The sequence below is a fragment of the Diceros bicornis genome, chromosome 30 (assembly GCF_020826845.1).
Source record: "Diceros bicornis minor isolate mBicDic1 chromosome 30, mDicBic1.mat.cur, whole genome shotgun sequence".
NCBI classification, from domain to species: Eukaryota; Metazoa; Chordata; class Mammalia; order Perissodactyla; family Rhinocerotidae; genus Diceros; species Diceros bicornis.
The window spans coordinates 12,143,554-12,166,292 of NC_080769.1; the positions used below are offsets into that span (position 1 = coordinate 12,143,554).

General features: G+C 46.6%; 1 protein-coding gene across 1 annotated transcript in view; it reads left to right on the top strand.

The window, feature by feature from the left end:
* LOC131394231 (mucin-16-like) overlaps positions 1–22,739 on the top strand; it is an 88,783-nt gene that overhangs the window by 65,352 nt on the left and 692 nt on the right. Inside the window, exons 44-63 of the mRNA XM_058525449.1 lie at positions 1,377–1,501; positions 1,596–1,663; positions 2,127–2,299; positions 2,589–2,624; positions 5,774–5,898; positions 5,990–6,057; positions 9,573–9,745; positions 11,106–11,141; positions 12,158–12,223; positions 13,163–13,284; positions 13,385–13,452; positions 13,595–13,767; positions 15,088–15,218; positions 15,560–15,627; positions 16,264–16,412; positions 17,489–17,652; positions 17,985–18,052; positions 19,772–19,938; positions 21,326–21,367; positions 21,572–21,651. Coding sequence (XP_058381432.1) covers positions 1,377–1,501; positions 1,596–1,663; positions 2,127–2,299; positions 2,589–2,624; positions 5,774–5,898; positions 5,990–6,057; positions 9,573–9,745; positions 11,106–11,141; positions 12,158–12,223; positions 13,163–13,284; positions 13,385–13,452; positions 13,595–13,767; positions 15,088–15,218; positions 15,560–15,627; positions 16,264–16,412; positions 17,489–17,652; positions 17,985–18,052; positions 19,772–19,938; positions 21,326–21,367; positions 21,572–21,651 — 2,102 coding nt within the window. The remainder of the gene's footprint in view (positions 1–1,376; positions 1,502–1,595; positions 1,664–2,126; positions 2,300–2,588; positions 2,625–5,773; positions 5,899–5,989; positions 6,058–9,572; positions 9,746–11,105; positions 11,142–12,157; positions 12,224–13,162; positions 13,285–13,384; positions 13,453–13,594; positions 13,768–15,087; positions 15,219–15,559; positions 15,628–16,263; positions 16,413–17,488; positions 17,653–17,984; positions 18,053–19,771; positions 19,939–21,325; positions 21,368–21,571; positions 21,652–22,739) is intronic.

Sequence of the window (22,739 nt, forward strand, 5' to 3'; positions counted from 1 at the left end):
GAGTCAGAGGTGACAGGAATTACCCTCCCTCTCACTCCTCACACAACCGGGGATGATGTCCTAACTCCAAGTTAAATGGGGCATAGAGAGTGATGCACATTTTATAACTATAGCCACCACTGCTGCCACTATTCCCTTAAAGGTATAGCACACTTTAGATATCATTCCTGATGTTTCTTTTCTTCAGCTGCTGTGACCTCCACATCCTTCCCAGTGTCTTCTCTGGCTCCATCCCCCTCCACTATGCCCGCAGATAGGAAGGCTCTTACTGGTACCAAAATCATTTGTACCAGATCACTTCTTCCCTCATTGCTCACTCGCCTTCCCTGAGGCAACTCATCCATTTCTGTGGATTTCGGGGATCATCTAAGTGCTCAGAATCCAAAACCCAAGTCTAACTCACACCACACAGCAGCTCCTGACCCTTGGTCCACCCACCTCCTGGACGTCACCCAGTCTCTGACCCTGAAGTCGTCATCCTCTCCCAAACTTGCTCTTTCTCCTGATCCCCTAAAGGCAGGGAAGCGGGCGCCAACCTTGACCCTCTCTCCTGCTCTCCTCCCTCATCCGTCCATCACCAAATCATCTTTTCTCCCTTTGGAATCTCTCTCGAGTCCTTCCTTTCTCTGCATCTGCATCACTCAGCCTTTATTCAGGCCACTGGCATTTTTCGCTAGGAAGACTTCAGTAGCCTCCATTCTGGCTTCCTACAGTTCTCCACCCAGTAGCTGCAGCATCCCTCCCAATATACCTATGTCCAGATAATTCCTGTCTGGTTAACAATCTTCGGATGACTCCACTGGTCTGCTAATCAGTTTCAGACCCCTGTGCTGCATGGTCACTGCGTCCCCTTTCTGGGCTCAGAGGATCCCTCCAGTCTCACGTGTATACTTCCCCCGGCCATAACAAAAGGACTTCTTCAAATTCCTTGAGTGCAACCACTCTGTCCTCCTGCTGGGCCTTAACCCAGGCTGTTGCTTCTGCTTGAGCACTCTTACCACTTGCTCAGCTCTTGTCTAACTCTTACTTACGCTTTTGGTCACGCTTGAAATGATGCTGCCTCAGTGCCCCTCCTGGAACTGCACAGCCCCCAGCTTCCAGTGAAGCATAATGATCTGATCCACAGCATTGAGATGCTATGCTCTATTCATCCCCTCAGAGCCCAGCACAGAGGCTTTCATACATTAGGTGCTCAATAAATGCTCACTGAATGAATGAGTGAAGGTTCTCGATGTCTTAGGAATTCCATAATGTTCTCTCCTTCAGCCCATGGCTGTAATTAGTTCACTGCTGGTGCCCCGTGGTCAGAGCCCCAGGCAACCTTGGTCATTATTATGGTCCCAACTGGACATCTTTCTCTTCCTTTCCAACTGCAGCCCCTGGCCTCACCCTGGTGTCCTTCACCCTGAACTTCACCGTCACCAACATGCATTACACAGAGGACATGGGGTGCCCAGCTTCTTCAGAGTTCAATGCCACTGAGAGGATCCTACAACACCGGGTGAGAACCTCTTGATGACCACTGCCAGCCCACCTCACCCCTTCTCATACAGCCCCTCAGCCCTTCTGCTCACCTCCTACTCTTTCTCCACCAGCTCCATCTCTTGCTCAATAAGACCAGTGTTGGCCCTCTCTTTGCTGGTTGCAGACTGGCCTTGCTCAGGTGAGACCCCCAGATGATGGAGTGATTCATTGGGTCAGGTGGACCCTCATGCACCAGTCAGCAGGGATCAGTTGCTGGACATGCTCCTGGAACCAGTGGCCTCCAGCACCCACCGTGAGACCTTCATGCCTCCTTCATGCCTAGTAGAAGAGAATGCTCGAGGCTTAGAAACGAACTATTGTGTTTATAGTCTATGGAATCCAGATGATACTTAGTTTCAAATGAAGGCTCTCTTCTTAGAAGAAGTGGGATAACCACTGCATCCTGTTTGCAAATTCTAATTAAGGTGTTTTCCCTTAATTGTGAGGGAGTTGTCTCAGAGGAGAAACACTTAGGAGAGCCCCTCTAGACATCAGAGCAGCCCCTTCAGCATCTCCATCAGCATCCTCCTTTCCACTCTTGCTTTCCACACCCAGAAGGACCCCTGCTCGGTATTCCACATCCCCATATCCTTCTTCCCCAGGCTTGAGAAGGGTGGAGCAGCCACTGGAATGGACATCATCTGTTCCTACCACTCTGACCCTGAGGGCCCTGGGCTGGACAGAGAGCGACTCTACTGGGAGCTGAGCCATGAGACCCATGGCGTAACCCAGCTGGGCTCCTTCACCCTGGACGGGGACAGCCTCTACGTCAATGGTGAGGGCCTGCAATCATGGTCTCTCTCCCAGTCAGAGATTTGTGTTGCCTCCATTTCTCTGAAGTGAGCTGTGATCCATCTCTGTCTCCTTCTGGTCTGGGTTCAGTCTTCTCATCTCAGGGTGATCACTGGGTCCAGCCACCTACCACCTCATTGCCTCCTCCCTGAACATCCCTCCACTGCCTCTTCCCCTCTGCTTTTCCCACAAAGGTCCCTAAATCCTTCTTGTATCTTAATCCTTATGTTCACCCCAGCTCTTGCTCAGCTCCTCTTGCCTTCTCTCCACAGGTTACACCTATGGAGCCGTGGCCCCAACTACCACCAGTGAGTACTCCTGGCCCTGATTTCCTGGGTCCCCTCTGCACTTTGGGGTTGGGGAGCACTTGTTCTCCTTCACCCCCTGTCTTTGTTGAGGGAAACTCTGGAAGGTTCCCTAACTCATCCCTTCTCTCTCTCCCGGGTTCTGGTGGAGAGTCCCAGCCCAGGGTGAGAAAGCCTTAGACACAGACATGTTCTCCACCACATCCTGACCCCACGTGGTTTTCACTATAATTCTCCCAAAGCCCTGCCCTTGGTCCTCCTTTCTTCCCCTTTATTCATATCTCTGCTTGTTGTTTTGAGAGGTTCTCCACGTCAGTGTTGCACCAGCTGTTGTTGGATTTTCAATGAACATTTATTGAAACTGACCACCTTCCAGGTGCCGTGCTAAGTTACACACTGTGTTAGTTTGCTAGGGCTGTCGCAACAAAATACCATGTACTACGTGGCTCAAACAACAGACATTTATTTTCTCGCAGTCTGGGGGCTGGTGTCCAAGATCAAGCTGCAGGCAGGGCTGATTTCTCCTGAGGCCTCTCTCCTTGGCTTGCAGATGACCATCCTCTTGTGGCCCCTTCATGTGGTTGTCCCTCTGCACCATTCCTGGTGTCTCCCCGTGTGTCCTAACATCCTCTTCTCATAAGGACATCAGTCAGATTGGATTAGTCCCCACGCCAACAGGCTCATTCTAACTTAATTACCTCTTTAAAGGCCATATGTCCAAACACACTCACATTCTGAGGTACTAGGGATGAGGACCTCAATGTATAACTTTTAAGGGGGACACAATCCATCCCAAAACACATACACTCCATCCTTTAATTCTCACTATGACCATGTGACTTAGCTCCATTTCACAGATGAGGAAGCTCAGGCTCAGAGAGGCTGCCAAGCCACACAGCAAATAAACAATAGAACACGGAATTCCTATCACTCCAAAACTCATGGTACCACTCTCCACGCTTTTCATTGTCAGTTAATTTATTCCAAAAGTCATGCTGATTTTTGGTGCACACCCATTATGTTCAAGTTCATGGTCCAAACTCCCTTTGCATCCCCAGCCAACCCTGTAATGAGAACCTTGTAGGTTTTCAAGAATTAATTGCCCTTGCATTAGGCGGTGTGTTTTTTCAACCCTCTCAAACTATCCTTGGGTCTATCACTGGTCTTTTGCATCAAAGCATCCTCTCTCACTCCTTCCAACCACAGCAGGGTTCTGGGCTCCTGAAGTCCAATCACAACTGTCTTTTCCCAAATGATAGGATCAAGTTAAGTTAAAGTCAGCTCCATGGACTGTTTTGTTTATCACTGTCCAGTCCTTGGAATAGTTCATGGAGCATTATAGAGACAACTCGATGTACATGGAGGGAAAGCAAGGTGGATGGATGGAAGAAAAGAAGAAAAGATGAATGGGAAGAGGTAGAGAGAGAAGATGGAGAAGCAGATGGAAGGAAGAAAAGAGGGATGGGAGGAAGGAATGGTAGATGGATAGACGTAAGAAAGGAAAGGATGGAGAGAGGGTGCCAGGAGAGATGGATAGATGGAAGAAAGGGGGATGGAAGGAAGGATGGACAGAAGGTTTCATAGAAGGAGGTGTGAAGGAGAAGAAGGAAGAAAGGAAAGGAGTGAGTTAGGAAGGAATGATTGATGTGTGAATTGATGAATGAATGGATGGATGGATGGATGGATGGATAGGGATGAATGAGCAGATGGATGGATCGATGGATGGATGGATGGATGGATGGGTGGGTGGGTGGGTGGATGGATGGATGGATGGATGGACGAAAGGATGGATGGATGAAAGGATGGATGGATGGATAGATGATAGAAGAAAGGAGGGAAGGGATAGAGAGAAGAAGAAGAGAAAAATGTGTGTATGAAGGAAAGATGGAAGGAAGGAGAAACGGATGCTTGGAAGGAGTGATAAACAGAAGGGAGGGAGGGAGGGAAGAGGGGAGGGAAGCTTTTCTCCTAGAGTTTTGTCTTAAATATTTAGCCCCTGCATCACTCATCTGTACTAGATTCTGGCCATAGGGCCTCTGGTCTCACTTGCATCAATTATTCTACTTTTTTGGGGGTCTACACAGGTCACCCCAACTATTGAGCACTGCACCATAAGCATGAGTCTGAGCAAGAGTGTAGCAGAGGAGGCCATAAGCAAGGACCCAGGGGTTGGAGGACAGGGGTCCAACCAGACTCTCCCTCCTTCTAGCCATGAGACCCCAGGCAGGTGACAATTTCTGTACTTTGGTTTCCTCCTTTGTTTAATGTGAGTAATTCTAGTACCCAGCATATATTTATCCATTAAAAACCTCTCAATAGTAGGTGATCAGAAAGCATTTGCTTATTTATTTTATATAATAAATCTTTACATAGTGTTTACTCCATGCCTAGCACTGTGCTGAAGCCTTTTATAAAAATTAACTTGTTTAGACCTCATAACAACCTTTGAAGTAGGAATTACTATGATCTCATCTTATAAATAAGTAAATCGAGGTATGGAGATGTTGGTTACAGCTACTAGGATTGTTGGCTTTTTTTAACCACTGCACAGAAGATTGGCATACCTGGTTATAAGGGCAGGAGAGATAGGTGATAGATGATTGATGGATAGATAGATAGATAGATAGATAGATAGATAGATAGATAGATAGATCTCCTATTCTTACAACCAGATATGCCAACATTCTATGCAGTGGTTTAAGAAGCCAACAATCCAGGAGATACAGATTAGATTTGGATGTAGATATAGATAGATTTAGATGTCTGTCTATCTACAGAGATAGAGAGTGAGAGAGAGAGACTGAGGCACAGAGATACAAAGAGATAAGAGATGGAGAGCAGAGAGTATAGATGAAAATATCTGGGGTCATCAGTTCTGCATCAGCGTGGCAAGTTGGAGCCTTTCCTCTGGGGAAAGTACAAAGCCACCAGTGTTTCCACAGAGCCCTCCCCTCCTGCACCTGGGTGGAAATGCCCATCTCAACCCCCCAAATCATTAGGCCTGCCCATACTCGCTGCTGGATTGTCTCCATTAACAAGTGACCCTCAGGCTCAATAGGAGGAGGATGTGCACCCTTTGAGCCCCATCCCGGGGTGGATATTGGGCCCCCCGACCTCCCTGCGAGCCTCAGCTCTCTCTGCACTTATCATAGCTGGGGAGGGCGGTGAGGAGCCATTCACGGTGAACTTCACCATCGACAACCTGCGCTACTCGGCGGACATGGGTCGCCCCGGCTCCCTCAAGTTCAACATCACAGACACCCTCATGCGGCACCTGGTGAGAGGCCTGCCTCCCCCTCCCACCTCCGTGACCCATCCTCGGCTCTTGCCCATCTCTGAGCACCGCTGACTCTCTCCTTCCTCTCCAGCTCAGCCCATTGTTCCAGAGGAGCAGCCTGGGTCCCCGATACACAGGCTGCAAGGTCACCTCCCTAAGGTGAGAACACCCCACCCCATGGCCACCACTGGAGGACACAGACTCTGAACTGTGCAGGCCGCCCCCGGTTACAGCAGGCTATTCTTGGAGGGTCCTTTTCCGCATCTCTTTTTTTATATTACATTATTAATTTTTGAAATTGTGATAAAATACATATAGATATAATATTAGCCATTTTAACCATATTTATGTGTACAATTCAGTGCCATCAATTACAGGCACAATGTTATGCACCCACCACCACTATCTAGTTCCAAAACTCTTTATCACCCCGAGCAGAAACTCTGCACCCACTGGTAATTACCCTCCCGTCTCTGGGTCAGGTTGTGTTCTGTTGGTATTTATGAAACACTTCTCCATTCATGTTCTCATTCAGCTGGTGACAATGGTACAGCTCCTCTGAGGCAGGTGGTGTCACCACAGTGACAAGACAGGCACCACTCCTGCCCTTATCTAGTGGAGAAAACAGATTCTAAGGAGAAAAAATATCTAAGTAAAGTGATTTCAAATGGGGTAACATAATGTGGAGCATAAAGAAATAGAGAATGATGAGAAAGCAGCTTTACCCAGGGGACAGGGTAGCCTCTCTTTGGAGGTGACTTCTGAGCTGTGTCCCAATTGGAGAGAAGGATTCAGCCATGAAAACTGTTCCAGGTAGGAGGAACAGCATGTGCAAAGGTCCTGAGGTGGGAATGAGCTTGGCATGTTCAATGAACAGCAAGGAGGCCAGTGTGACTAGAGCAGAGAGAGAGCAAGGGAGAGAGGGAGGAGAGGAGATTTGAGACATCAGCAAGGTTTATACCGTGTAGAGTCTTGGAGAAAATTGATTTTTTTATCCTTTCTTTTTTTTTTATTTTATTGAGTTCATAATGATTTATAACATTATGAAATTTCAGGTGTACATTATTATTTATCAGTTTCTGTATAGACTGCACTGTGGTCACCACCAGTAGTCTAATTTTCATCTGTCACCATATATATGTGCTCCTTTACCACTTTTGCCCACCCCCAGACCCCTTCCCCTCTTGTAACCACTAATCTGTTCTCTCTGTCCATATGTTTGTTTATCTTCCACATATAAGTGAAATCACGTGGTATTTGTCTATCTCTGTCTGACTTGTTTCGCTTAATAATATTCTCAAAGTCCATCCATGTTTTTGCAAATGGGATGATTTTGTCTTTTTTATGGCTGAGTAGTATTCCATTATATATATATACAACATCTTCTTTATCCATTCATCCATTGATGGGCACTTGGGTTGCTTCCACATCTTGGCTATTGTGAATAGTGCTGCAATGAACATAGGGGTGCATAAGTCTCTTTCAGTTGTTGATTTCAAGTTGCTTGGATAGATACCCAGTAGTGGGATAACTGGGTCAAATGGTATTTTTATTTTTAATTTTTTGATAAATCTCCATAACTGTTTTCCATAGTGGCTGCACCAATTTGCATTCCCACCAGCAGTTCATGAGGGTTCCCTTTTCTCCACATCCTCTCCAACGTTTGTTATTTGTTCTCTTGGTAACTATAGCCATTCCAACAGGTGGAAGGTGATATCTCATTGTAGTTTTGATTTGCATTTCTCTAATGATTAATGATGTTGAAGATCTTTTCATGTGCCTGTTGGCCATCTATATGTCTTCTTTGGAAAAATGTTCATATCCTCTGCCCATTTTTGATTGGGTTGTTTTGTATTTTGTTGTTGAGTTGTATGCGTTCTTTATATATTTTGGAGATTAACCCCTTGTTGGATATATGATTTGCAAATATTTTCTCCCAGTTGCTGGGCTGTCTTTTCATTTTGTTCCTGGTTTCCTTTGCCTTGCAGAAGCTCTTTAGTCTGATGTAATCCCATTTGTTTCTCTTTTGTTTCCCATGCCTGAGTAGACATTGTATTCGAAAAGATGCTGCTAAGACCGATGTCAAAAAGTGTACTGCCTATATTTTCTTCTAGGAGTTTTATAGTTTCAGGTCTTACCTTCAAGTCTTTAATCCATTTTGAGTTAATTTTTGTATATGGTGTAAGATAAGGGTCTACTTTCATTCCTTTGCATGTGGCTGTCCAGTTTTCCCAACACCATTTATTGAAGAGACTTTCCTTTCTCCATTGTATGTTCTTGGCTCCTGTGTCGAAGATTAGCTGTCAATAGATGTGTGGTTTTATTTCTGGGCTTTCAATTCTGTCTTTGATCTGTGTGTCTGTTTTAGTATCAGTACCATGCTGTTTTGATTACTATAGCTTTATAGTATATTTTGAAGTCTGGGATTGTGATGCCTCCAGCTTTGTTCTTTCTTCTCAGGATTGCTTTCACTAATCGGAATCATTTGTTGTGCCATATAAACTTTAGGATTCTTTGTTCTAAGGAAATTGTTTTTTTACAACTTGTGGTAAAAGACACATAACAAGGGCCAGCCTGGTGGCATAGCGGTTAAGTTCATGCATTCTGCTTCACCGACCTGGGGTTCACGGGTTCGGATCCTGGGCATGGACCTACTCACCGCTCATCAGGCCATCCTGAGGCGGTGTCCCACATAGAAGAGCTACAGCTCTACAACTATGATACACAACTATGTACTGGGGCTCTAGGGAGAAAAAAGAAAAAGAGGAAGATTGGCAACAGATGTTAGCTCAGGGCCAATCTTCCTCAAAAAAAAAATTCACATAACATAAAATTTACCATCTGAACCATTTTTAAGTGTACAGTCCAGTAGTGTTACGTATATTCACATTGTTGTGCAACCAATCTCTAGCACTTGCAAAACTAAAACTCTATACCCATTAAACGACAACTCCCCGGTTCCCTCTACCCTCAGATCTTGGCAACCACCATTCTACTTTCTGTTTCTATGAACTTGACTACTCTGGGTACTTCATCTAAGTGAAATCATACAGTACTTGTCATTTTGAGACTGGCTAGTTTCACTGAGCATAATATCCTCAAGATTCATTCATGTTGTATCATGTGTCAGAAGTTCCTTCCTTTGTATGGCTGAATAATATTCCATGTGTGTATGTATCCTATTTTGTTTATCCATTCCTCAGGACTTTGTTTTTTCCATGGAGCAAGCAATGTACTGGGGGCTGAGGGTTCAACAAGACAACAGTGAACTAGACTGTCCCATTCCCTGACCTCATGGAGGTCAGCATCTTGAGAGAACAGGGAGAAATAATATATACTCACATAGAGGGTGACCACGGCTGTGATGGAGGAAGCACAGGGTACTGTGGGGACCAGAAGAGGTCCCTGAGCCAGCCCAGGAGGGTTCTTAGAGGAGGAGGAGGAGGTGTCTAAGCTGAGACCTGAAGGATGAGTGGGAAATTACCCAGGTAAGGAGAAAAGGGGAGAGACTTCCAGACAGAAGTCACTGCATGTTCAAAGATCCTGGGGTCAGAGAGTATGGCCAGGTGGAGAAACTTGCGAATGGGTCAGATGATATGAGGTATGCAGTGCCCACAGGTGGAGAGGTGCCGAGTGGGCTGCGTTCCCCCAAAGGTCAACCTCTCCTTCCCCAGGTCGGTGAAGAATGGCGCCAAGACAGGGGTGGACGTCCTCTGCACCTACCGGCAGCCCCCCAGCGGCCTGGGTCTGCCTGCCAAACAGGTGTTCCATGAGCTGAGCCGGCAGACCCGTGGCATCACCCGGCTGGGTCCCTATTCTCTGGACAAGGACAGCCTCTACCTCAATGGTGAGTGATTCTCAGCCCACCTCACTGGGGCCACCCCCTAACCCCAGAAGGGTCTCCATTTACCAGTCAGTTCTCTAGGAGAAAACTTGGGATAAACTCAGGTGTGAATCTCGACTCCACACTGACCCCACACAGCCAACCTGTAAGGCTAGTCCTTGATTAAACCCATTTTAACAATGAGGAAACTGAGGATCGGAAGGTTAAGTAATTTTCCCAAGTGGGTGTAGCTGAAGAGTGGTGGAGCCGGGGCATGAGTCCCAGTTGTCAGCATCCAATGCTGTGCTCCACTTGACACACTGATTCATAGAAGAGTCTTACTAGGGGGGACCCAGGGACTGAAAACCCATCTCTCTCCCCCAATTGCTTTCTTCTCACCCTTGACCCGGGGTGGGCTTCTCTCCTGGTTGGGGCCCCTAGGCCAGGAAGGAAGGCAGGCTCTCTGAACATCTAAGAGGTCCAAGCTTCGGACACACTGGACATCAGTCTAGAATCTGGGAAGGGACATCTCATCTGGGGCTCTGAGAGGCAGAGCATGGCCATGGGGAGGTTGATTGGAATAACTCAGCTTCCTTCCTCTCTGTCCCCAACCTGGGAATGGTGTTTGTCCACTCACACTGTCATCACCATGGCCCCATCAGGTGGGAGGGAGACGTCCTGGTCCTTTATGACCCATCTTAGCAAAGAGGGAGACGGAGGTACAGAGAAGGAAAGGGACCCACCCACACCCACAGGAGGTGTGTGGACAGTCTGGGTCTTGAAGTTCTGAGTTCACCTCTGTTCCCTTCTCATCGGCCATTGCAGAAGCCAGTTTAGAATTTTCCCTTATGAACTGCACAAAGTGCATGCTTCATTTTATTCACTCATTCAGCATTGACCAAGCATGGCTACCATAAGCCAGGCCTTGTGCCTGGCACAGGGACAGAGATCGGCTACATGCACAACAGTCCTAATGTAGCCGATCTGTTTTGTTCAGTGCTCTATTCCCCAAATGCAATGGAATCTGGAACATTGCAAACTCTCGATAAATACTCATTGGAGGGATAGATTGGAGGGAGGGTGGAGGAGCAAATGGTGGGGTGCATGGATATGTGGAGGGATAAATGTGTGAACATAACTGTGAAGAGAGCCTCTTGTTGGGGGCATGCTGGAGAGGTGGGCAGGGAAGCATCATTTCTAATCAGAACATCAGGAAAGTCTTTATAGTGGGGATGACATTTGAGTCTGATCTTAGAAGATGGGTAGATGTTCACCTGGTACAGAAGGAAAGGCATCTGGGCAGGAGCCCCACATGGACAAAGGCATAGGACATCTGAGATTGTTTGCCACCCCCCCCAATTAATGTGTGAATTTTTGGTTCCAGGTTATAATGAATGTGGTCCAGATGAACCTCCTACAAGTACGTATCTTTGATCCAGTGCCCATTTTAACCTCCATCAGTCTTGCAGAAACTCAGACCTGTCTCCTGAGTGTCAGTGGGAGAAAGAATGCTGAGTCCTTGGCCTCTGTTTGAACCTACAGTCATGGTACTGGTTTTCTGAATTTTCCACACCCCTCTGGGTTGGAAGAAGAAATTTGAACAAGCATTCCTACAGGGATAAGGGTTGAGGTCAGATAATGACCTTGCAATCTGTGCCTCCTGAAAACAAAATCCCCTACAGGGGCTGCAGAAGGCAACTCAGTGTCAAGCTGCAAACTCTGTTGGCCACTCAGTGGTTTGGCCTAATTTGCCCATTCACTCTTCTAGTGGTCCAGTCATCATCTTTTAACCCATGCGTTCTTCCATCCTCCCAGTTATCTCTTCTCTCAGACTCCCCCCTTCCTTCCTTCCTTCCTTCCTTCCTTCCTTCCTTCCTTCCTTCCTTCCTTCCTTCCTTCCTTCCGTCTTTGCTTCCTTCCTTCCTTCATGTCTTCATTCCATCCATCCTTTCATCCTTCTATCCATCCATTGATCCATCCATCCATCCATCCATCCATCCATCCATTCACCCATCCATCCAACCATCCTTCTGCCTGTTCACCTGTTTGTCCTTCCTTCCTTCTGTCCTTCCATCCTCTTTCTTCTCATCTTTCCAACTTCTCTTCCTTGTCTTTATTCTTCTTTCTTTCTTTCTCTTTGACCCTCCGTTTGTCCATTCTTCCTCTGTCCATCCAGGTATCCCATCTCTCTGTCCATTTTTATGCCCGTCCATCTCTCTTCCGTGTTCAGTCTCTCTCTTGTTCACCCATCTCTCTCTCTTGGGTTCATCTCATCCACAGTCTTGCTCATCCCTCTACTCACACAGTCAGCCCTCCCCTCACTCTCATTTATGGTTCACCTGTGAGTGGTGGTCCTGGGGCCGTCACTGCTGGAGCCCAGGTGAGCCTGGGGGCTCCTCCCACTCTGTCCCTCCCTCATGACAGCCCTTTCCACAGCTCCTGAGCCAGACACCACGTCCCTGCCTACTTCATTATCACCTGTGCAACCAGAAGCCACCACAGGTATCTGGGATGCCCCTTTTCCTTCCCAAAAAAAGCTCTCCAGCCCCACACCTCCACCAGCCAGTTGTAACCCAGGAGCTGGGAAGCCAGGGTATGAAATTCTGGTTTTAGGGCAATCATGCTGATCACAAAGATTATACCAGAAATTCAGTCTGAGGCCAGATGTCAGAGAGTCTCTAGTCTTGTGAAGTTAACACACCATTATAACACAATGTGGGAGGTTTTGGGGAGAGGCACCTGGCATAATTTGGAGGGAAAGAGCTTGCTAGAGAAAGTTTCACCAGAATGGAGTCTTTAAGAATGAGTAGGAGGGATCCAGGCAAATAGAGGATGAAGAGATTTCCTGGCAGAGGGGATTCCATGAGCAAAGTCTCAGTGGCCAGAAACAACAAGGTGTGTGGGGACAATGGAGAGGAATGTGGTTTGCATGAAGCATAAAGCTTAACTAGCAGTAGATGGGTAAAATGAGACTGAAAGTTCCACAGCAGCCACATTGGGAAGGGCCTTGAGTGCCAGGTCAAGAAGCTTGAACTTAATGCTGAAGGGCATAGGGAGCCATAGGTGGTACTAGAGCAGTGGTAGCCCTAGTGAGATTTTCATTTTGTAAAAATTCTTCTAGTGTTCAATGTAGAGCACGTCCTTTAAACAAGGTATCTAGTGAGCCTGCTGGGGTGTTGGTCCGGGTGAAGGAAGATAAGACCTGAGCTAGGACAGGAGTAGAGAGAAGGAGTGTATGTGAGGACCATTCTGCAAGTGGAATTGGTGTTACTGGGGAGGAGGAGGAGCTGAGCAGATATAGTGGTTTTGACTTGGGTGACCACACGGGTGAGTGGTGGTGCCACCGGGAGAGAAGACGACAGATTATAATGAATGCAGGACTCTGGTCTGGTCTCAGGCCAGCTCTCAGTGATGGCCATCACTCTCCCTCTCTTCTTGCAGCTTTGGGGCACAACCTGAAGACCCTCACAGTCAACTTCACTGTCTCCAACCTCCAGTATTCAACAGACATGAGCAACAGCTCAACTGTGTTCAACTTCACTGAGAGGGTTCTGCAGAGCCTGGTGAGACCCTGGTCCCAACAGCTCCTGATGGGATAAATCCCACCCAGCCCCTTCCCCACCCCTGTCCCTCCTGCTCATCCTCCTCCCCCTTCCTCCTCAGCTTGGGTTCTTGCTGAAGAAGAGCAGCCTGGGCCCCTTCTACTCGAGTTGCAGGCTGGTCTCCCTCAGGTAAGACCCTTCCTGAACATTTGATCACCACCTCTTTTTCAGTATTCCCACTGATCTCCCATTTGCTCCTCCCTCCTTCTGGCCCCCACCCCCAGAGGTTTCAGGACCTCTCTCTAGAGTCCCCACATCCCTCTCTCCCCAGACCTGAGAAGGATGGGGCAGCCACCACCGTGGACACTGTCTGCACCTACCACCCTGACCCCGTGGGCCACGGGCTGGACAGGGAGCAGCTTTACTGGGAGCTGTACCAGCTGACCCACGGTGTCACCCAGATGGGCCTCTACACCCTGGTCAGGGGCAGCCTCTGCGTCAGTGGTGAGTGTTCATGTGAACTTGGATTTACAGTGATCATTTCTTGTCGCTGTTCTATTTTATTTCCTCTTTAACAAGTCAACCCAAGTTTTGGTGGGGGTACACCCTTCCCAAACCTCCATTGGGAGGGTCTCTCCTGTTATTTCAGGTAAATAGCATGAAATTCTTTGATCAAGGAATGTAATGAAATTAAATTCAAAACCAAAATGTCTGACCCATGGGATCTCTTGGGACAAGGTTTCTTCTAGGTGAGGTTCCTCTAGGTCAGTTTCTCACCTGAGGGCAATTCTGTCCCCAGGAGACACTTGGCAATGTCTAGAGACATTTTTCATTGTCACAACTGGGAGAGGAAACTCCTGGCATCTAATGGATACAGGCCAAGTACATTGCCAATGTCCTCCAATGCACAGGAGATCCCACCACCAAGAATTATACAGCCCTAAATGTCAGTAGTTCTGAGGGTGAAAAACTCCACTGTACATGGTCCCCCAGTTCCTAGACGGGCACCAGACCAACCTTTACCACACTTTACTGCAATTACCTGTTTAATTATCCAACTCCCCTCTCACACTCTGAGCTCTGCCACTTTAGGGACATTAGGGTTTGTCTAGTGAGGCACTGTATCCTCTGTTCTTAATATGTCAGTACATAATGGTACCCAATAAATGAGTGATCAAATGACAGGTGAGTGTCTTAGGCCCTCATATTTGGGAATCCACTGCATCTCACATTCATTCATTCAACAAACACATATATATGACCATTCTGTCCCAAGCTATGTGCTGTGTATGGAGTTAGAAGATATAGGTTTTGTCTGTGAAAAACTCACAATCAAGTGAACTAAAGATTATTTAGGGACACAAAAAAGGCAGAGACACTGTTGTTAACAGGGTGCCATGGGAGTTCAGAGAAGGGACAAGTCAAGGAGGGCTTCCTGGAAAAGGATTTTATGTTCCCTAAACTGTGCTACATGCTGGGACACGGCAAGAACAAGATAGATGAGGCCTTACTCTCCTGGAGCTCCATCTCATTGGGCTCCTGAGGCATGAATAGGAGTTTTCCAGGAAAAGAAGAGGGTGGAAGAACATTCCAGGAAGCTGAAACTGCATCAGCAAAAGCAGAAAAGCTCGCTCAGGAGAATCCTTGTAAAATTGCAGTTCTCCCCTCTTTGGGGTGATTTTCCATTTGGAGACCCTGAAGTCCCCAGCATGTGGGCTTGATTCTGGCTGATTCTGACACTAGGCAGGGCCCCCTGGGCCACCATGCTTCTGTGCTAAGAGCTTAGAGTCTCCTCTTGTCTGTTCTTCCTCTCGGTGGCTCCAGGCTATGCACCCCAGAGTTTATCTCTCCAGAGAGAATACCAGCTAACTTTCCACATCATCAACTGGAACCTCAGCAACCCGGAGCCCACATCCTCGGAGTACACCGCCCTGCTGAGGGACATCCAGGACAAGGTGGGGTCTCTCCCCTCACCCATCTCTCCTTGCCCTGGGGGCCCTCTTATTCCTCCATCTGACGTACATCTATTAAGTGCTTGTTTCAACACTTCACTTTCCCTACATGCTCTGGGTTCTCTCAGTTTCCAGAGGTGGTGCAATAGCTGACTTCCCCATTTCTCAGATGGGGAAATTGAGGCTCAGAAAGGGGTGCTGTGTGCCTAAGGGCAAACAGTGAGTTATGGGCAGAGCCCAGATTTGAACTTTGCTTCAAGGCCTGTGTTCCTTGACTAGCTCCAGTGGCCCCTGCAGCCCCAGGAGACCTCCATCTCACCCCTTCTCCCTACCCTTTGCTCTAGGTCACCAAGCTCTACAGTGGCAGCCAGCTACGAGACATATTCCACTCCTGCCTGGTCACCAACTTGACGTAAGTTGAGGAGATTAGAAGCATTGGCTGAGCTGGCAGCTGGTGGCTCTGCAATAGTGACATTGACAATGGCCAGGCTCCCTGCTGAGCACTTTCGTGCATGATTATCTCATTCAGTTCTCACAACTGTCCCCATGAGGTGGATACAGTGATAATCCCTATTGCACTGATGGGAAAACTGAGACTCAGAGAAGTGAGGTGAACAGCCCAAGAACTGTTCACAGTTGTGTTTGATCCCCTCTGAGGGACGAGTGTAGGAACTAGCACGTCTACAGTGGGGAGGAGGAGGATCATAGGACACAGCGCTGACTTTGAATATTTCCAAACTTCAGTTCCTTCCTCTTTAACTTGGGGATGATGATAACAATACCTTCCACCAGAGTGATGGTGAGGGAATGTGTAAGTCACTTCTTAGAGGTGCTCAATAGATGTTCATTATTGTTACTGTTATTGCTTCTTTTCTCAACTCCTGGAAGCCTTCCCTTTTTGGTCAGGGTCTCTTCTCTAGCCTGGGGGAAGAGGCAGCCAGATAACCCCCCACTGCTTGCCCCTGGGTCACTGGCTGTATAAAGGAGGACTTCAGGAGACACTGCTGGTGTTGGGAGCTGGCTAAGTTCCTGTGGTCTCTGTCCCTAGGTTGCATTCCATGTTGGTCAACATCAAGGCACAGTTTTCCTCCAATCTGGACCCTAGCGTGGTGGAGCAAGTCTTTCTCGACAAGACCCTGAACTCCTCATCCCACTGGCTGGATGCCACCTACCAGCTGGAAGACGTACATGTGACAGGTGTGAGATGAAGGGGCTAGCTTCATGGCTGGAAAAGATTGGTGTATGAAGAAGGATGAGGCTTCTGAGTAGCAGTGGAATGGATGGAGGCTCCAGAGTGAAAAGGGGGCTTTCTGGAAGCTCATCTTGACCGATGGCAGTGTGTCATCCAAAAGGAGGCAGGAAGAGAAAATGTAGCAATTGCAACCAAGGAACTGGTTATTTTTTACATGCCAATTTTTCCAACTCAAAATGTGAAGGATCCTGGGTTTCCTTCTTAGGCCCCCAGTCATGATTCATGCATTGATTGATTGATTGATTCATTCCTTCATTTAACGACTACTTGATGAAAGTAAATAGGCACTGATGATACATTGTGATAATTGCTATAATGGAAATTCAAGAGCCTGTGGGAACCCCAAGGAGGGACACACAGCCCTGTCTTGGAAAGTTTTCTGGAGGAAGTGATGAAGAAACGGAAATGTGATGGAGAACAGGACCTAGCCAGGGGGAAGAGATGAGGAATCACGCTACATGTGCCTGTGACCTAGCAGATAGAAGGATCATGGCGTATTTGAGGAAGCTGTAAGAAGTTTGGTGTGGCTGGAGCATACACTTTGACATGGGAGAGGTGGAGCTAAAGATGTGGGCAGGGACTTTCTAGGGCACTGGTATGGTTTGTGGAGGAATATGACACACTCAGAGTTCTGCTTTAGAATGCTCATCCTCTGGTGCTATGTGGAGAATGAATTGGGAGGGGGAAGAAGATCAGAGGCAGGAAGACCCATTAGGAACTTAGGTCAGCAAAGGTGTGTGACAGATGCCCAGTGGGGGGTCAGCACTACACTTGCCAATGATGCCCCCGAGAGGCCCGGTTTCCTCTTCCCCCATCCTGGTGAACTCTCATAGTGCTTGGTGGAGAGTTGGACAGATAGATGAATGGATTCAAGGCGGACAGGTGGTTGGAGGGTCTTCTGTAGCCCACCTTTAAAACCCCAGCTCAGGTCACATTGCCAGGAAGAAGTAGACTGGCTGGAATGACCCATTTGTTAAAACCTTCCCCAGATAGGGAACTTTTATACTTTCTTTTATTCTAGAAGTGGAGCCATCGGTGCATCTACCAACAGACAAGCCAACAAGCAGTACCAGCCCCCAGCACTTCCAGCTGAATTTCACTGTCACCAACCTCCTCTATTCCCAGGACATAGCCCAGCCAGGCACCACCAAACACCAGTGGAACAAGAGAAGTATTGAGGATGCGGTGAGCCTGGGGTTGCGTGTCCACTGTGTTCCCATGTAGAGACAGACTTCTGGACACTTAGGAGTCAGAGGATGACTTTTCATAACAATTCATAAAGACAGGTTCTTATTCCCATTTTAGAAATTAAGAAACAGGCACAGAAAGGTTCAGTAGCTGCCCAGGGTCACACAGCCAAATCAAACTCTGGAACAAGACGTCCGTTGCTACACATGCCTGGGCTAGTGTTTTCGAGACAAGAATAAATAGCTGGGGAAGTGCACTCAGTGGCTGAAAACTCTCTGATGCCACTGGACCTGGGATTCTTACCAAGGAAATGTTGCCCTGTCTTTCAGCTCAACCGGCTCTTCCGAAACAGCAGCATCAAGAGTTCTTTTTCTGACTGTCAAGTTTTAGCATTCAGGTGAGTTCCAACTCAGGACCTAATCACTTTGCAGACTTTTGCTGTCCTTTAAGTAAAAGTGTCTCCATGCCATAATCTCTTAGTTCCTAGCTGTTATGGCAGAGAGCCCTAGGAATATAGAGCTGTCACCTGAAAAACGGCTTCTTGCTAAACCAGTGAGTACCTGGCTTAGAAACTCAAAAGAGCTTGTGTCAACCTCAGCAAACATGGAGGTGCTGGGGGCCATGGAAATGGAGTGTAGAGACCAGGCCTTAAGACATCAGCTACTGAGTCAGGATCCATGGAAGATGGGGGCTAGAACTGGTTGCCATAGAATGAAGCAGTCTAACCATGCTGTCCAGTAGTGGGGCCACTACCACATGAGGCAGTTGAAATTTTTTATACACTTATTGGGATATACATATCGTGTGTGTGTGTATGTGTGTATGTGTGTGTATTTCTTAGGATTTTTCTATATACAATATTGTGTCATCTGCAAAAAGAAATAGTTTGACATCTTCCTTTCCAATCTGGATCTGTTTTATTTCTTTTTCTTGCCTAATTGCCCTCATTAGAACCTCTAGTATCTATGATTACATATGAGATGAGGGCGGACATCACTGTCTTGTCCCTGGTCTTAGAGGGAAATATTCGGTCTTTCACAATAGAGTATAATGTTAGCTGTGGGTTTTTCACAGATGCTATTTCTCAGGTTGAAAAGGTTTCCTTCTATTCCTAATTTGTTGAGTGTTTTCTTTTTTAGTCATGAAAGATGTTGTATTTTGTGCAATTCTTGTTTGTCTGTCTGGATTGAGATTCTGTCGTATTTGTCCTTTATTCTATTAATATGGTGTATTACCTTAATCAATTTTCCAGATATTAAGGCAAGCTTTCAGCTAGAGGTGAGAGATTAAGACCTTCTCAAGTCTTTCCTGGGCATGCACACAGCCCTGAACACTTGTTGCCTTCTAGACGCCCACAAATGTGTTGGATATTTTCAGAGTTACCCATGGATATCTTGTTCCCCCAGCTTTTCAGCTCACCTCTTGCCTCCCTCAACTGGTATCGCTCATTCAGGTAGCTAGAGTGTAAGACAATTACCACTGATTGTTTTTAGCAAGTGACCTGGGGATAGACTTTCCTCACTGAGCAAGCTCTGAATCAAATAAAAACAAGCCCTGAACATCGGGCTTTTTCAAAGAGCTGCCAGGCAGGTCAGCTAGTGACAGTTCAGTGGGGATGGGTCTTTTGGGAACTCCAAACCCATTATGGCTGCTGTGCTGCTGGTTGTCTCAGCTACCATGGTTCTGAGACTGATGGTTTTCAAAGTTATGGAGGATGTTGTGAGAGCAGGATGGGAATAGTGCAAGTTATAGTGCCATGAAGTTTGCTCCCTTTACCAAGATTCCACCATTTTTCTTAACTCTGTTGCAAACCTTTGATTAATTTCTAAACTTCTGAAAAAGTTGGTTTTGACCATTTTTGCCAGTTTTCTCATTGTTTTTACACATTTGCAGAAGTCCTTGCTCCAACATTTCTAAAATGTTGTCTTGTGACTTTTTATAAACTAATTACATTAAATTAAATTACATAATGGGGCTAATAATGACTATATTGGATAGTGCAGACACAAATGTTTACATCCTTGCAGAAAGTTCTCTTGAACAAGACCTAGAAGCAGGGAATCTAGACTCAGGGTAGAATTCCAGACACCCTTGTTCACACCCTGTGCCCTTCTAGGTCTGTCCCCGACAGTAACCACACTGGGGTGGACTCCCTGTGTGCCTTCTCGCCATTGGCACGGAGACTGGACAGAGTTGCCATCTACAAGGAATTCCTGCGGCTGACCCAGAATGGTACCCAGCTGCAGAACTTTACCCTGGACAGGAAGAGTGTCTTCGTGGATGGTAAGGCTCCCTGGTGTTTGGGGCAGAAAGTGAGTCCTTTCCTGGACATCTGGAGGCCTGGGGCTGAGAGAACATTGAACTTTCTCAGGCTGACAGGAGGTGGCATAGTGCCCCAGGCTTTACCCACCATTGAGGGGAGAAAAGAACACCCAGTGGGATATAGGAGGCACTCACCTCTCCTAGACAGCTCTGTGACCTTAGGCTAGTCACCTCCCCTCTCTGGACTTTTGTTTCCTTATCTCTGCACTGAAAGCCACTTGGCCAGATGGTCAGTGAGGGCCTCCTCACAGGTTGTGAGCTGTGTGTGAACCAGCCTCACAGGTTGGGGGATGGTCCGGTTTTCTGATCCATAGATTGTATAAAAACAGGCAATGGGCCTGACTTGGCCCACAAGTCCTGCTCTGGGTCAGCACCATGCATTAGAACTTCCTATACTGGTGGAATATTCTAGATCTGTGCTGTCCAGTGCATAGCCACATGTGGCTGTTGAGTACTTGAAGGATGGTGTTGTGACTGGTTTTTGTGGTTACTGATTTTTAATGTTACTCAGCTACCACATATATTTTATTTAACTAAAATTAATTTTAATTTAAAAAGGCACTTGTTGCTGCTCCGGATCAGACAACACTTCTCTATGAGGTTGTCTGGGGAGGGGTTGTACAAGTAGGGGGACCAGCAACCCTCCCCGCATGCCCACTGAGTGCTGTGTGTCCTACCCTCCTGGAGTTTAGGTTGTAGTTGGCAATAACAAGAATAAGCAATTGAAAATTATAAATTATTTGATATGAACCAAACCGCACTTGGGAGTGGTAATCAGAATAGGCTTCCTGGAGTTAATTACACTGTAGGTACATACGGGAAAATGAGTATAAAACAACTCAGTAAAGGAGTAGGGGATAAATGTGTTTCTAGGCAGAGAAGAAAGGGTTTGAGTGGGAATTTACAAATTTAGAGAGATTCCATGGGCTTGCGAACTGTAATGACCCATTCTCCCTCCAACCGTCATAAGATGGCCCAGCCCAGTTTCAGTCCTCCATGCCCAGAGGTATGCATTTGATTTATTTGTTACACTCTTGTAGTGTGATAATGGCCTTGGATTATGTAATGAAGTATCCTAATTTTTTATAGATGCAAACTGAAATGGGGTGAAACATCATGATGTCTACTTGACTTTAATATTTCAATGAAAATATGGGACGAACCAAGGGTGGCAACTGTTAATAATTTACACATTAAATTAAATATTGTTTTAGTTGGATGAAATATACATTGTTAAATCTAGGTGATGGATGTTTATGAGATTGTTCTATTTTTCTGTGTGTCTTAAAAGATTTATTGAAAAGAGTAAAACACACTCACGTGCATTCTCCATTTCATTCACTTCCAGGATATTCTCCCAACAGAGATGATGCCTTGACTGAGAAGCCTGGTAAGCCTCCAGGGAGCCCCAGCCCAGGGTGGGGAGGGAGTATCTTGATGTTGTGCCTCATCAAAAAGAACCACACACACAGGGTCTTGGATGATGACGCGAGTTGGCCAACCCTTGTCAAGGATGGTTGAGGCACAGTGGGGGGACAGAAGGAGACCTGGGGGAATGACAGGAGGTGACTCAATCCAGCACTTGTCTCCCCAGACATCCCCTTCTGGGCCATCATCCTCATCTGCTTGGCGGGACTCCTGGTGCTCATCACATGCCTGATCTGCTGTCTCCTGGTAAGCCAGGACATGTTGCTTGTCTTCTTACTGTTGGGTTGTAAGAGCTCTTTATATATTATAAATACATGTGCTTTGCTAGAGATATGTTTGGCAAACATTTTATCCCAGTTTTTGTGTGGCTTGCCTTTTCCTTTTCTTAACAACATCAGTCATTTGGGAAATGTAAGTGACAGTCATCATGAGATACCACCACACCTGAGAATGCCTAAAATTAAAAAGACTGACTATAACAAGTGTTGGTGAAGATGTCAAGGAACTGGAAATCTCATGGAGTGCTGGTGAAAAAGAGCTTGGATGCATCTTTAAAAGTTGCATACACCTACCCAGTCATTCCAGCCCTATGAATCCATCCAAGGAAAATAAACACATATGTCTATACACAGACTTGTACACAAATGTTCATAATAACTTATTTATACTAACCAAAAATGGAAAACAACCCAAATGCCATCAGCAGAGAAATGGATAAACAAACTGTGGCATATCTCCACAATGGAATACTATTCAGCCATAAAAAAGAATGAATTCTTAATACATGCAACAACATGCATAAATCTCAAAATAATTATGCTGACTGAAAGAAGCCAGATAAAAATGAGTACATAGTGTGTGATCCCATTTATAAACACATCCTAGAAAATGAAAGCGAATCTATAGGGACAGATATCAGATCAGTGGTTGTCTGGGAATGAGAATGTGTTTGCAAAGGGCAGAGAAGGAGGAATTACAAAGGAGCATGAGGAGATTTGGGGAGGATGGGTGCTCCTTGTCTTGATTGTGATGATGATTCAATAAGTTATAATCAAAGCTTATCAAATCATTCACTTTAAATTTATTTATTTATTTATTTATTTTTACCCCCAAAGCCCCAGTAGATAGTTGTATGTCATAGCTACACATCCTTCTAGTTGGTGTATGTGGGATGCGGCCTCAGCATGGCCGGGGAAGCAGTGCGTCGGTGCGCGCCTGGGATGTGAACCTGGGCTGCCAGTAGCGGAGTGCGCACGCTTAACTGCTAAGCCACGGGGCTGGCCCAAATCATTCACTTTAAATATGTGCAGTTTACTGTATGTCATTAATACCCC